The sequence below is a fragment of the Oculina patagonica genome, chromosome 1 (genome assembly GCF_052425735.1).
Source record: "Oculina patagonica isolate OP01 chromosome 1, crgOcupat, whole genome shotgun sequence".
NCBI classification, from domain to species: Eukaryota; Metazoa; Cnidaria; class Anthozoa; order Scleractinia; family Oculinidae; genus Oculina; species Oculina patagonica.
This window is the reverse complement of record NC_135758.1, coordinates 27,382,247-27,396,895: the sequence shown is the minus strand read 5'-3', so window position 1 is coordinate 27,396,895 and position 14,649 is coordinate 27,382,247. Positions and strand designations below refer to the sequence as shown.

Sequence of the window (14,649 nt, the reverse complement as noted above, 5' to 3'; positions counted from 1 at the left end):
ATTGTTACAATTTGAAGAAATCTTCCTATAGAACCGCTCAATTCGAATTTTATGAAAGAGGAGAAAGGAAAATGTTCAATATAATGTGCCCCGGGGTGGAATCGAACTCGGGTCGTCTGCCTGAAGAGCGAGTGTGATACCGCTACGCCACGGGGAGCCGGCTCCCAGAATTCGTACATTTTAACTATATATCGTGTTTCCCTTACAAATATCGATAGCTAACCGTAAACAGGCTAACCAAAGTGCATAGTAGGATAACCAAAGTGCATAGTAGGCTAACCAAAGTACATAGTAGGCTAACCGAAATGAATAGTAGGCTAACCTGAGTGCATAGTAGGCTAACCGGAGTGCATAGCTGCAGGCTAACCGGTACTAGTTACCAGTCGACGACCGTAAGTGGCGGCCATCTTGAAGTGGGCGTAAAAAAAAAATTGCCCGGCCAGGCCTCGAACCCGGGCCGTTCGACTCGGAGTCGAGCGCGCTGCGTATCGTGGGAGTAAAGCGCTGCGTAAATTGGGAGGCCACCGCGCCTCCCACTAAAAAACCACCAAAAAAAGAAATTACTTACAAACTTAAAATATAAAAATGGTTAAAACAGATCTAAAAATATAAAAGGATACTCTAAATTTTCGATCGCCTTCTGCGGTCTTCTTCAGAGAATGATGGATTTTTGCAAGGTTCGCAGAATTCTAATAAGTTGCATTGATGTTATTGTTCGTTGCCCCCCCCCCCCCCTGGGGAGCAATTCTCTCTCTTAGTTCCTTGCCCCCTGGTGGGGGATAGGGCCGGACATCAATGCTCGCCATCTGTCCCTATTCTTGGCCACAGCTGCTGCTGCAGCCCACGATGTTAGTCCCAGCTCAGCGCGTTCCTTCTCCACCGTTCTCCGCCATGTTTCCCTTGGCCGGTGCTGTACATAGTACGCACGTTCCAACATCCCACTCTCACTGTCTTCTTAGGGTGAGTCAACGCCCTTATCCGCATGCAAGTTTCCTTTCGGCTTTCACCTGCATTCCTCATACTGCTGTCCATCAGGATGATGGAGTCGTCTCCCGTAAGACAGCAGGCCGCTGAACTCGCTCCTTGGTAGTTATGGGTACATAAATTTCCGGTTTCCGTAATCAGCTTGGTTTTACGGGATGGGGTGATTGGCCCCATGCCCAACCCCCAACCTGGAGGACCAGGGATTTTCTGTCGGGGTGTCCTTCCCTTAGCCACGGGTACCAGATATTTAAAGGCGCTGGAAGCTCGCCTTTCGCCATTGTCACTCAGCTACATCGTATTACCAGGGTCACCAAACGTGGAGGTGTGACATATGACTTGCTGGCAGAGCCTTTTTGAGACGGTAGGCATTTCTCGGCACTTACGAGAGCTACCTAGTGGCAACAGTAGCTCTCACCGGGACCTTTTACCAGCCTTTGACCCCCTGGGGAGCAATTAGCGATGCGTAAACCCTTGGGAAGGGCGCTCCTTCGTTTATAGTGTTTTTGTCGAGGAAAGAATGTAAAGATTCCAGAAACAGTCTTTTGTTCTTGCTGCTTACACCTGCAAAAATCCATCATTCTCTGAAGAAGACCGCAGAAGGCGATCGAAAATTTAGAGTATCCTTTTATATTTTTAGATCTGTTTTAAACATTGTTATATTTTAAGCTATGACCGCAGATCGCTCCAGCATTGGGTATCGGACATAAAACCAGCTTATTCTATCCCTGGAGGTTCGATTTTTTTCTGGGTTACTATGTATTCGTTACTAGCTTGGGGGGGGGGGGGGGCGCCCCCCCCCCCCCACCCCCCTATAACTACGTCGCCTAAAGCTTGTGAATTTCTCGGGAAAGAATGTTTTCCAATTGTCAGTTGTCCCCATAGTTCGTTCAATTGATTGGAAGCCATTTAACTTCATCATCATTATCATCGTCGTCAGCACTTTGTTTACCCTCGGATTTTGAAGAGTAGCTTATACAGCTAGCATCTCCGTGCATTTTGCAGTACACAGCACAGTGGGCAAAGACCTGCAGACCACAACACAAAGAACTCCATGCCCTACTCTTTACGATAAGTGAGTTGGTTCTTTTACGTCCACTGCTGACTGTAACACTGAAGATTCAGGGGACAGGGCCTACGGTTTATCGTCCTTATCCGGGAAGACTAGAATACCTAACCATTTTGCAGACGTCATGGAAAAGGCTGCATGTTCTCCTCAGTTACTTTGAGACCCTGAGTGTTGGTCTGGTCTGGGACTCGAACCGGAGACCTCCCGCACGGTAGTCCGGCGCTCTACCAACTGAGCTTACTTGCTGCTTGGACTTCGATTTCTGAACCAGAACGCTGCTGAATGAATTCATTAAATCAGAAAACAGATAATGAAGCTTGAAACGGCAATCAGTTGCAAAATGAACAGTCAGGAGATTTCGTCAGGCAACTTGAAATTTGCCCCAAGATCGTCCCAATACACTTAGCTCCTTAATACGTTTTCTTCGACAAATACTGAGCAACCACTTTTGACATTAGGAGAAAACGCGCGTCAACCCGCTACGACAGGTGTAAGTTGCTATCCCTTATGACTGTAAAAATTGATATTTCCTTCTTTTTTACTCTTGTTTAAGTGATTTGATGGGTAGAAATATGGATTCCATACGAATTCCTATGCCAGCAGATACTGAAGAATTCCAAGTTGTGAGCAAACGTTTTCATGAGACAATACCGGAACACGAGGCCTCAATACTACTGATACAGAAAATCAAAAATGACTTTTTACGCGAGAGATACAACAGGTACATATATATATAAATATATATGAAAGACAGGGTTAAGGTAGTGATGTTAAGATATTAAATAGAAAGCTTAATGAATCTATAATCTACTCGAGAATCTCGCGATTATCCAGATGTATTCAGCGTACCTATTGGCTAAGGAACTATCTCCAGCAGAATATGTTAACACAGCGTTTAACCGCCCGCAAAAATAGGAAAATTTAGCCGCCGTCGTTCACGTTCTCCAAAATACGCAGAAATTGGTCATTTCACGTTGTTGTTTTGCAGAGAACGGCCAAAAAAAGTACCAAGATTTTAAACGCACTTGCAGAGCTATTATTCTGCTCATTAAACCTTTTGTTTGGCGACGTCTTCGCTCACGTTGCCGTCGTAGTTTGCTTAAGCTCCCTTTTAAGGATGAGGGTGGGAGGAAGGCAAAGACAAAGGCGTAGACCAATTTCCCAAGAGACAGACGAGAAGAGTTTTTGAAATGCTGGATACGACGATCTATTTCTCGGCATGGTGTGGCTAGAGATTGTTCAGATATACGAGTAATGAATGGCCAACAGTTAGAATCGGATTTTCCCTTAATGAACAAGGGCATTATAAGCGATGTTACAGGTAATCCCTGGCTGACGAAACGTAGACAGGAGCGCGACAAATAGTCACATAATAAACTTTTTATTAACTCTCACTAGCTCGGGGCCTTTCTAGAAGAATATCGCCCGAGGTCTTTCTGGTACGAATCGAGCGAAGTGTAAACTACTCAATCCATGCATCATTGATTTGTTTTGGTATAAGAGGTCTTAATTTATGATCGAAAAACTAAAGCTTTCGCCGCTCGCGTAAGCTAGGTCAACCTGCTTGCAGGTTGGTGATGCTAATTTGCCTCACTTTAAACACTTTTTTTGAGCTGGTAACGAAATTTTCGGCATAGTCAATAACCACTCTCTTTTGTTTTATATTTAGGAAGCGCGAACAGATCAAAAAGAAACTAAAAGCCTCTAACAATGACAGAGTCGAAAAGCTGTTGTTTCATGGTACGACATCGCAGGTTATTGAGGCCATTTGCAAACACAACTTTGATCACAGGCTGCATGGCAAAAACGGAACAGTGTATGGAGAAGGAAGCTACTTTGCTGTGAACGCCTCCTACAGTAACAACTACAGCAGTCAAAGTGGAGATAAAACGCGTTTCATGTTTCTGGCTAGTGTGCTTACGGGAGAATACAAGCTTGGAGGGCGTGACCTTCGTCGACCTCCCCTGAAAGATCCAAGTAATCCTGCCAGTGATCTGTACGACTCGTGTGTTGACAACGAAAAAAATCCAAAGATTTTTGTGATTTTTAATGACGAACAATGTTATCCTTTGTATTTGATTAAGTATCGTTTACGAGAACTTTAAATATTTACCGCGAAGTCAACTTATACGACTGAATGGATGGATTTCGAAGTCAACTTATACGACTGAATGGATGGATTTGGAGTAAGTTTATAATTGTGCGATTGAGCTGCGTTTGCAATAATGTAAAGTATTTGGCTTTTTTTACAAATAGATGATACAGCTATTTTGTAATGGCTGTCATCAAGCCAATCATAGAAAACGCTAATAACGCACTGAACAAAAACACGATGTGCAAAAGTTTAAAAATTTTCAATTTTTCTGTCTACACGGCATCGGATCATGTTGCGGCTGTTAGACGAGTACAAATGTGATCGCTTAATGATAAGATTTTAAGGAACCACATCAACTATATTAGGTAGAGAAAAATGTATTTGCAGTATTTTTGGACTAAAAGACACTGCAGCTATAATCAGTAACGAAGCCCGACTTTTGAGATTTCGGGTGGTGTTTTGGACATTTTATTTCCGCAATGAATTCGGTGACCTCCTCCCACCCCCATTTTTTACATTTATGACGTGTAACTCATAATCTCACAGTTGTGAAAGTTTTAGAAAAAAGTCAATGTCAGAAGATTTTCGCGCGAACGTTTTTTAGCACGCAACCAATGCAAAGGGCGCGAAATCTAAGTCATAATTGGCTTCAGTTTCTTCTTCAGTATTACTTATTTGTGATTGGTCAAAAGCAAAACAATTTTTTGGTCTTATTAGTAAGACCTATTAGTAAGAGTATTGGTTTCGAGTAGTAGCCTTTCGTCATTTTCTGACTACATTTCATTTTCCTAGGTTTAGTTCTTACTTATATGGAATCTGAAAAACGTAGATTTACTAAGAATTTGTAGTTTAGAAAAATATTGCTCTTTCGATAGTAACAAAATAATCAAATTCGTTTGTTGTTGATGCTGTTGAACTGAGTTGTATAGTAGTGTAGGTATATCTTATAATGCCCAATTGTATTAAGGGTGTCAACACAGGCAGTTTTCGCCCATTGTTTCAGATACGGGCGAAAGACCTGCCTTTATAGGCTGCATCACATATATATCTATTCTAAACATTAGGAATTATGTGTTTCGATTTTCCGTATTAAAGTGCTCGATACATTTAAGCAGAGCGTAATATATATATATAAATTTTCTGCATCATTAATTATGTAAATTTTAAAGTATATAATCGACGGTTACTTGTACATTCAAATTGTCTGCATCATATATTATGTAAATTTTTAGTATAAAATCGATGGTTATTTTCTGCTTCATTAATTATGTAAATTTTATAGTATATAAACGACGGTTGAGAATATTCTTGTCATTAAAATCCCCTGAAGAGTGAGCAATCACGAAACAGGCTTGTAGGGATGAAAGTGTAGTTTTTTTTTTCTTTTTTCAGTGTTTATATTCTAAACATTATATCTATCTATCAGCTGAATAAATCACTTCAGTGTGGTCAATTCTGGGAAAAAAGGTGCTTTTCATTGCGTACATGGAAAGCGGTCATTCGAGTTATCACGCAACACTGGCTGCAATCTTAGTCTTGACCAGCGGTTTCTCGCTCCGCTTGATAAAAGCAACGCCTGCTCTAGGCACTCAAGGCTGGGACGAGGCATACAATTTTCGTCAAGAGTTACCACAGGGAGCCCACACAAATGGAGCGACTGTTGATGTTCAAAATTATAAAGGAATGTATGAGAAACGTTCGAACGTTCCTATTAGCATGGACTAAAAACGATAAAAACAAGTAAATTGTAACTAAGTATTTTTATATCTTATTTACATTTTTTTTTATTTTGTATCCATTTTTTATATAGTTGATGTGATGTCTTAAACGATGTTATCAACTTAATAAATGTAGATGTAGAAAACCTGCACTGGCTCAATGTTCGATGCTAATGACAGTTCGATGACATGTAAAACAAGAAGCTAGAAAAAAGCTTAAACTAGGCGGTTGATGTTTTTAAAACCACTAATCTTTGGCTAGAAAAGCACGCCGACGCACATAAAAATCTTTAGGCACGTTCTTGAAGTTTATCTTCTATTTTGCTCAAAAAAGAGCTATCAGCGGCATTTAAGAAGTCGCGTGTTTCAAAGCGGAAGTAAATAAATCGCGCAGGGTTTTCCCCTCGTGCGACATTCTTGCTGGGTTTGTAACTTTCGTTTCGATTCCAAAAATAAACTCAAAATACTTGCATAACACACGAAAAATAATTCATTTCTCGTTAAAAAAAAGTAGAATATCTAGAAAATAACAGTCTGCTCTTGGTCGCACATAATATTATTCACACGAGATGATATCGAGAACATAGTGACAATTTTATCACCGTCCGAGCGGAGGTCTGGGGTAATTAACCATGAAGAAAACGAAACAACTCTGAGCGAATTATGAACTGGCGCTTTGCCCAGTTAAAAATGGAAATGTCATACGCTAAAAACTCAGAATATTCACATGAATATTTTCAGCCTTACATCGGTAGAAATATAAGAATATTCAGCCTGGGCCAGAAAAAAACAAACAATATTCTTAAAAAAAAAGAGTGTGTTGCCCTTTAATACAGTGTAAATGCGATGGCGTCGCCCAAGAAAGTACGTCCGTACTCAGTTAAAAGTTTTATACTGTACTGTATAAATATTTCGGGCGCATAAAATTTCGGACGGTTTTATTTTCGGGCACTTCGTTTGTCCGAAATTAAAATCGTCCGAAATTGTCTGTAAGTGATGTAAGCCTTGGGTCTTTATATTTGACGTAATATTAATATTGACACAAGACAATATATTATAAAAAAAACACCAATGTTTCGAAACCAAATCGAATGTTTCGAAACCACTGCGAAGACGAAATGGAAAGGCCAGCTGTTCAGGAATCGACCAAACAGTCTTAACAAGGACAAATGGAGGCTTCTGATTCAAGTATGACCGGTTGCTTGCCAGCAAAGTGGGTAGTGTTTGAATGTTTGTGCAAAGAATACGGCTGCTCTGCTGCTTTTTCGGAGATTGCCGCACGAACGGATTTATTTCCGCATGGATTAGAATGCGCTGAAAGTTGGTTCCGCATAATGAAAGGCAAATTTTTGATTACAGAAGACGGCCAGGGAAAGATAAGAAAAGTTCATGCTTTCTCAGCTCAAGCACGCCTTTGTTTGGATTATAGTAATAATGGAAAGTGCGATAAACAGGACTGTACATATCTGCACATTTGTCGGGATTATATCACTGATTCCTGCAACAGCGGAGTAACCTGTCCGCTGAATCATCACTTCCACAACCAGAGAGACAAAGCTTTGCTGTCGAGGATCAAACTTGATCAGTTTACAGATCTTCAACTTCAAATGCTGGTGCTTTCGTCGACACCTCAGATTTGTGTCAAATACAACAACGGCGTCTGCAAGCGAGGTGATTTTTGTACCAAGATACATATGTGCTGTGGTTATTTTAGGAAGTGTTGCAGTGGTGAATATGAGTGTGGCTTAGCTCATGAAAGAGCCATGGAAACTAAGCAAACTCAGAAAGTTCTTGAAAATATTATGTTAAATGACGTCAACAAAGATGACGTAGTGGCTATGATTCTTGACGACAAGCTCAGTTTGTCAGCGAAAGACAAATGTAAGTATATTTTTAGTTAAAGGAGCTACGTCACGGACAACGCAACTAGAAAAAATTGGCATATTTTTCACTTTTGGCGTTTCTAATCCGTCTTAATCTTCGTCAGTCGAAACCATCCTCCATTATTTTCGGTTTCTTATTACTCCGTTGTTGTTTTTCTACGTATACATTAGAAAACTATTGTTTTTAACTTTCCTTCAATTTGAAAGTAATCAGAAAAAATGACTTAAAATACCATGGCATAGCTTCTTTAATACCATCTTTGGGACCTGGGTATCCTGTTTCCGGCCTGCACTATGGTGCTATGGTGCATTTATAAGAAATAAAACCTCCCTGCATTTTTTTCTAGTTTCCCCCACCTCCTGGGTAAAAATAAGTTGTATTTGCCCAGGGTTAAACCAATTTACATTTTTATTAATCTGATATGCTGATGTACCTTGAATTAAATTTTATTTCCATAAATAGATGTCAACCTTCGATTCGTTACCTCCTTGAACAATTGCCCCTTTTGGTAGCGTAATAGTATTTTAAAAAAATATTCCCCCCTCCCATTCTACCCCTTCACCCTTGACCTTTTTGCAGATCTACCCCCTTAATAGTAAAGTGGAGTGGATAGGGGGCAGCTGTTGAGTCTGTCCAGTCTTACCAAGAGAATAGCAAGAGAGACAGTGGTCGGAGATTGAAGTTTTGTTAGGGTGAAGGGTAAGGGGAGGGGAGGGTTTGAAGGTTAAGGCTGTATATTCCATGGGGGTATGGGGGTACTTAACCAAGTTTGAGTAGGAGTGTGCTGCCCAGGCTGTCAAACCCTGACCGTGTTTATGACATTGAGATTTCATTACAAAGGAACTTTCAACAATGATGAATATTTAACAGGCATTTTGAAATCAAAGTAATTTTCACGGCTTGAACTTGGAAGTTGGCATACAGCAGGTTGTAAATCTAGCAAGTAACATTTAGCGTGGTGTATGTAGGACTCGAATGACTGCTTACCAAATGTTGTTGATAATGTAGTTTTAGAAAAAAAAGGAGATAAACTTTAGGGCTTTTTATGTATAAGCCAATAACGTCTTTAAGTTTTTGTTTTGAATGAAGGTTAACTAAGAAAGAGAAAAAATCCACCTTTAATTTTCTTGTACTAACAGGCCACATTCACCAGGATAAGCCAGATGCATCTATCTGTTTAGAATTCCTTATTGGCAGATGCTGCAAAGGATTGCAATGCGAAGACCATCACTGTCCTATGCGTTTCCATTGGCAATATAAAATTACTGTTTTTGATGAATGGAAAAGCTTTTGTGAGAAAGACAACTTGGCATTGGAAACGCTGTACTCTGATGTGAATATGAAGACACAAGTGAACTTCAAGCCAGCCCGATCTCTTGTTTCTCGTCTTGAAAGGCAAGTTTATGCTTAATATGTTTTATAACAAGAGCGAGTGTTAATGTTGCTGCTTTTTAAAGCAGTAACATTAAACTTTAAGAGTTATGCAACTTGTTGGTGATTTTGCTCGATTTTGCAGTACAAAAATTGAAACATCTTCAAACTAAATTTTAAAGGAATTTTTGCTTCATTGACATTTGTCTGCCTTATTGGAGACAATTATCGACAATAAAACGCATGTGCTACAAATGTAATACGTTAATTAATCAAAAACTACATATTTTTAAATTGCCCTGCTAGAATAACTTTAACTATTTTCTGTAAGAAAGGAAAGGTACTGGACTAATGTCGATCTGAAAAATCATTACTCCGTAAACTTGAATTTAAACCCTGCACAACTATATTATTAACTCTCGGACGTACAAGCAAATTCGTACCCCCACCATCGTACGGGGGGGGGGGGGGATGGAACCCTCCCCGGAGTGTTCGTTCTATTAAGGCGCAACGAAAGTATTTTGCATCTAAATGAAAGCCCGTAGCTTACTCTACAAGATGACATAATTTTAATTAGCTGTAACCTCATATGACGTCACACGACGTCATTAGAGCCGCCATCTTAAAATTAAATATCACAATTAAAACTTTCATAATTATGGTCAAGACTAAATCAACAGATGACATCCTGAGGTTAAATATATTTTACAATCATCATTTTCCGAGTTTCGATTTGTTTTCTAAGATTTGAATCACATAGGGCGAGTTTTACCGTGACATTACCCAAACAGATTGTTCACCGACTAGTCCGGCGAGCCAACAACAACAACAATCTTTATTTAACACTTATACATAAAAAAGAAGTTACCTTCTTATTCGCTTCGCTCAACCGAACGTAAATTATTTTACCCTTAAATTCCCGAAAGGCAATCAGGCAGACAAGAAATATGGGTGTTGGCTTCCTAAAATAACTTAGGAGTTAACAAGTCTAGCAAGCCAAATATACATAGAACAAATTGCAATGATAGGGTAAAGAAAACACAAAAACACGACACAAACATGCACTTATCTCTAACTGAAAAGGGAAATAAATCAAATAAATTTTACAAACCAAGGGAAAAAGAACTACAATTATACCAGGAATGAAGTCTTAAACAAGATCAGCAAATCAATCTTCGAACAAGCCGCAACTAGTATTGGGTTTAACTGGATGTATTTATTATTTCTAACACCATGCATTGTTACAAGCATAGCATAGCATTCTTAAAAAGGTGAAATGATGCTAATCCGTTGTTATGATTTTCAGGGAGGAAAGACTTTCTCGTGACCAGGAATATGACGTTATGATCGACCTGGATAACATGACCATCACATTTCAAAAGCCAGGCGATGGAGGTGTTTTCTTAGTGGGGCTATTAAGGCGTCTTTCCACCGTGTCTTACATGCATGCCACTTATAGTAACCCACGTAATTTCGTGTTTACGAAATGGAAATGGTATTGGCAAGATGACCAAAACATCTGGCATTGGTATGACTGCTCGGTAAGCTTGTATTTACAAGTCGCAAAATTTAGATAATATCACCGACCCCACCCCTGCATTCTGCATTCGAGCCTTGTGGTCCATTTGACTGGCGCTTATCTCCGGTTTCAAAATTAGAAATATAATGTGTCTAGGGGTATTTTTATTCTCCTCTGAATGGGATGCTAGTCCATCACAGAGTTAACCTCAACATTCAATTCGCCGGTACCCATTTATACACTTCTGTGGAGAGAAGAGCGGCGCGAGTGAAGTATCTTGTCCAAGAAACAACACAACAACCACGGCCAGGGATCGAACCCGGACCGCTCGATCCAGAGTCCAGCGCATTAACCATTAGGCCACCGCGTCACCAGCCAAAATAATCCCACTCGAAAATATAGCCCCAAAACCCAGACCCCGTGGGCTTATTCTTAGCTTATTTTTTTTCCGCTTAAATGCCCCCCTGCTGTTGTTGCTGTCTTGTATTTTGATGTCATTGCAGTATTAAGGGACGTTCGATTTTCATCTGATGATTGTAGAACTTCTATTGTGCTCCATACAATAACTGTTTTTTTCAGGCGTTTATTTAACTCCTTTCCAAATATAAGGTGGACCATTTTTGCAGCGCAAAATTCCTTCCGACAATACCCCACCTGAAAGGAAGCCCCCCCCCCCCCCCCAAATAAAAAAAAAACTTTGCACAAATAAATGTAAGTCCTAAGCCTATTGGAGAAATTCTGCGGTATTCTGTTTCAGTCGAGTAAATAGAACTGTATAGTGCATTGAATGCAAGTTCAGGAAGATATTCAGACATGTTTTCGTACCAAAAATAACATGCTCTTTCTAGCCTTTCATTATGTTGACACTAGAATTTTTTTTCTATAGGAAAGAGACATACAAAAACAATTAGAGGCAGCTTTTCTATACAAGTACAAGATTTACGGGGGTAAAGCAAGATCCACATACAAGTTAACAACCTCAGGTGGAGTGTACGGATTGTTTCTTCACTCAACAAGTGAGATGTACCTAGTCGACCTGAAGACTGGCACTAAGAGGCAGTTGAAAAGAAGACCCGTAGAACCTGTATCCAATGAAGATCTGGACGAGGGGTATGGATAATATAAGAATTCATGCTTGATTCAGCATTATCAAACGCTAAGGAACGGACCATTCGGGGTTCGACTGAGGAGTTTTGGTTTACACGCGTTATGATCACCATATCATCGTCGCCGTCGTCGTCATTTACTCAATTATAAAGTGCTATTTCCAAAACTTGCTTATTGATATTAGCCATTTTACAAATCGAATATATATACGATAGTTAAGAACAGTCAAGAAACATCACATAGAAAACATATGATGTGAAGTGCAAACTTTACTGGCTGTTTATTATATTTTCTTGCGATATTAATTTTACTGGTAAAGTTTCGTACAAATCCTTATAATTTTGTCGCCGCCATTTTGACCGAGTGGTCATATCGTGAGCCTGTCTGGCCTGTATCTAGTAAATGTGATGGACGAAGAACTTTAATAGCGTAAAGTTGCCTTGTCCTTGTTTTTCTTTTTTGTTACACAGGCAATTTATGTGCACTTTTCAATGCAATTTGCGTCGCGCTTGTGAACTAGTGGCGATTTTAATGCGGTTTCTCTCCTCGATTTGCCTCTACAACTGCAAAAGGCGGTAGTTCGGTGATAGTGGTTTTGCTACATAGAGCAGGCGCGCACATCCAAGCTTGTTCTTGATGATCACAAACTTTAGCAGCTGCAAAGCGGATGTAAATTTTTTATTTTTTGCTTTTGATGGCTCGTAACGGGTGCTTTTTTTTTCATTTTCTAAGGGTTTATGGTGATTCTTCAGTCAAGAGAAAAAAGAAAGAAACAGCTGTTAACTTTTATGTTCCAAGTCATTGGTCCTCAATGCCGCCCAACGCGCAGTATACTCGCGTTAGATTAGACACAACTTCAGCTGAATTTAAAGACGTGGAGGAGTTGTTCAGAAAGACGATGAATGACCACTTGGTGATCGCAAGTATTGAGCGCGTGCAGAACCCATTGGTTTGGGAAAAGTACTTGAGGTAACACAATAACTATTCGTAAAAAATGAACAAGAGCTCAACTTGATTCGAACATCGAAAAATGTAGGAGACAGGGTGGTATATTTGGTGTTTCAAAAATGTCACCGTTTCCAACACACTGCCAAAATATGTGTTTTTAATTACCCTATTTTAGAACAGAACTACCAAGAAAATGCACCGGTTTGAGTTAATATTTGGGAAGGGCTTCAATTTCCCGATGTTAACTTAATCGCACTTCTCAATCGTATTTCAGACCAAAATGGGCAAAATCTATACCTTATTTGAGACCAAATTAGCTTGAAAACCATACCCTTTGGGGTGCACATACCCCTATAGCTTTTATAAGGAAGTAGTGTTTTGGGCTGAATGCATAGTCCCTAGCATCGACTTGTTACACAAACAATACCATTGGTATTGCATTTTTTTTTCTTTTTAAAGGAACAAAGAAAATATGATGGCAGTAGCTCAGCTGAATCAGCACCAGGTTGATGAAAAAAGATTGTTTCATGGAACCAGACAAGAAAACGTAGAGGCCATATGTGGACAAAACTTTGACCCGCGTTTATCCAGCAGGGGTATACACAGCGCTCTCAATGGAACCTACTTTGCCGTCCACGCCTCTAGCAGTGACAAATACGCAACGAGAGATGTTGATTTTTCTCAATTCATGTTCCTGGCCAAAGTTCTCCTTGGTTCACATACTGAAGACGGCACTTGGAATCCAAGACAATATATCCATGTCATCTATGAAACCGATCACTTCTACCCAGAGTACATCATCAAGTATTCGAGAACTCCTCCGGCTGTTACAGCGTCCAATGCTGTGAAAAGCTCAATTAGTCTTGGTACAGCTATCACGCCGAGCAGATCCTCTGCACAAAGATGTTATTCAGTGGCTAGTTCAGTACCGACCAGTGTACACCAGACAGGGAGCTCAACTAATCTTGATTTTTAGCACAACTTAGGTAAAGCGCGCGCTCTGATTGGTTAATTTACCGTCTACTATTTGCCCATGGGTGTACGCTGACGTATGTCTTCAACCTGAGCGCGCACGCTGATCTGATGCGACATGGCACAAGAAAGTGCTGCTACTTCACGAGTTTATACATATTTTCTCGATTTTCCTGTGAATTTGAAAAGCTAAACATAAGAACATCCATCTCTCCATAATGCTGAAAGACTTTTAGTCATAAGGCACGCCTGAAATCAAAACTTTGTTTGTTTGTTTGTATTTTTCTTTTACGTTAGCACTACACGCATTTGTTTAAGCGCGCGCACTTTTACCTCAAAAACTGTAATAAATAGCCTAAAAGTTGTGCTATAAAACAAATGGTAAACGCCATAGCGTACACTATTGAGTTATGAAGGTAACTGGGAGGCTTGCTAAGCACTCAAGAAGCTAGAGTCGCACTCGGCTATCGCCTCGTGCGACTCTCACCCTTCTTTTATGCTTAACAACCTCCCGCGTACATCCATAACTCAATAGTGTACGCTATGGTGTTTACCATTTGTTAAACAGTGTCCAATTAGATTTGCTGCGGAAAGTGACTATTCCTTAAATGTGTTTTGTGAAGCGAATACTCGCCATGCCACGTCCTCCAGTGAATAGTACCCTCACCTTTGCCATGCTACCCTCACCCCCGACCTTTCACCCATCGAATTTTTTTTCCTTGCCCCCTGACATATTACGCTCGGCCGTCGAGCAAGAGTCAGACCCGACACCAACCGATCGTTATGTAGGCTCATTCCCGAGCAATCCAAGCTGGAATGAGTTATGGGAAGAAGCCATTCCGGAAGCGGGAAAAAGCCCGAGTTCAGACGACGGAAGTCGTCTATGAAAGGTGGCCGTTTACTTAACCCTATTCAGACGGGGGGGGGGGGGTCTTTTGAGGCCCGCGCTGACTTTGAACGCTTATAAATTTTTAGATTCAACCAA

General features: G+C 40.3%; 3 protein-coding genes across 4 annotated transcripts in view; all 3 read left to right on the top strand.

The window, feature by feature from the left end:
- The window catches only part of LOC144642520 (protein mono-ADP-ribosyltransferase TIPARP-like), a 42,002-nt gene extending 36,458 nt beyond the window's left edge, over positions 1–5,544 (top strand). The window contains exons 13-15 of one of the 2 annotated variants that reach the window (XM_078501493.1): positions 2,604–2,771; positions 3,720–4,203; positions 4,238–5,544. In XM_078501493.1, the coding sequence (XP_078357619.1) occupies positions 2,604–2,771; positions 3,720–4,155 (604 nt within the window). In that variant the 3' untranslated portion in view covers positions 4,156–4,203; positions 4,238–5,544. The remainder of the gene's footprint in view (positions 1–2,603; positions 2,772–3,719; positions 4,204–4,237) is intronic. The other variant, XM_078501501.1, reaches the window with a different exon arrangement.
- Positions 5,545–6,995: 1,451 nt separating this feature from the next.
- LOC144646162 (uncharacterized) lies at positions 6,996–9,158 on the top strand. The gene is made up of 2 exons (XM_078505704.1): positions 6,996–7,744; positions 8,887–9,158. Exons 1-2 carry the CDS (start codon positions 7,033–7,035, stop codon positions 9,156–9,158), a joined length of 984 nt encoding a protein of 327 aa, XP_078361830.1. The 5' UTR covers positions 6,996–7,032.
- Positions 9,159–10,452: 1,294 nt separating this feature from the next.
- LOC144649480 (protein mono-ADP-ribosyltransferase PARP11-like) lies at positions 10,453–14,558 on the top strand. Its single transcript, XM_078508969.1, has 4 exons — positions 10,453–10,659; positions 11,524–11,747; positions 12,477–12,713; positions 13,152–14,558. Exons 1-4 carry the CDS (start codon positions 10,462–10,464, stop codon positions 13,666–13,668), a joined length of 1,176 nt encoding a protein of 391 aa, XP_078365095.1. The 5' UTR covers positions 10,453–10,461; the 3' UTR covers positions 13,669–14,558.
- Positions 14,559–14,649: the final 91 nt, after the last annotated feature.

What these genes read in the sequence shown, in the direction of transcription:
- LOC144646162 (XM_078505704.1), top strand. Translation starts at nt 7,033, where the DNA reads ATGGAGGCTTCTGATTCAAGTATGACCGGTTGCTTGCCAGCAAAGTGG. An exon ending in TTTGTCAGCGAAAGACAAAT is followed by an intron (nt 7,745 to 8,886) that starts GTAAGTATATTT and finishes TTGTACTAACAG; the next exon opens with GCCACATTCACCAGGATAAG.
- LOC144649480 (XM_078508969.1), top strand. Translation starts at nt 10,462, where the DNA reads ATGATCGACCTGGATAACATGACCATCACATTTCAAAAGCCAGGCGAT. An exon ending in AATGAAGATCTGGACGAGGG is followed by an intron (nt 11,748 to 12,476) that starts GTATGGATAATA and finishes TCATTTTCTAAG; the next exon opens with GGTTTATGGTGATTCTTCAG. An exon ending in GTTTGGGAAAAGTACTTGAG is followed by an intron (nt 12,714 to 13,151) that starts GTAACACAATAA and finishes TTCTTTTTAAAG; the next exon opens with GAACAAAGAAAATATGATGG.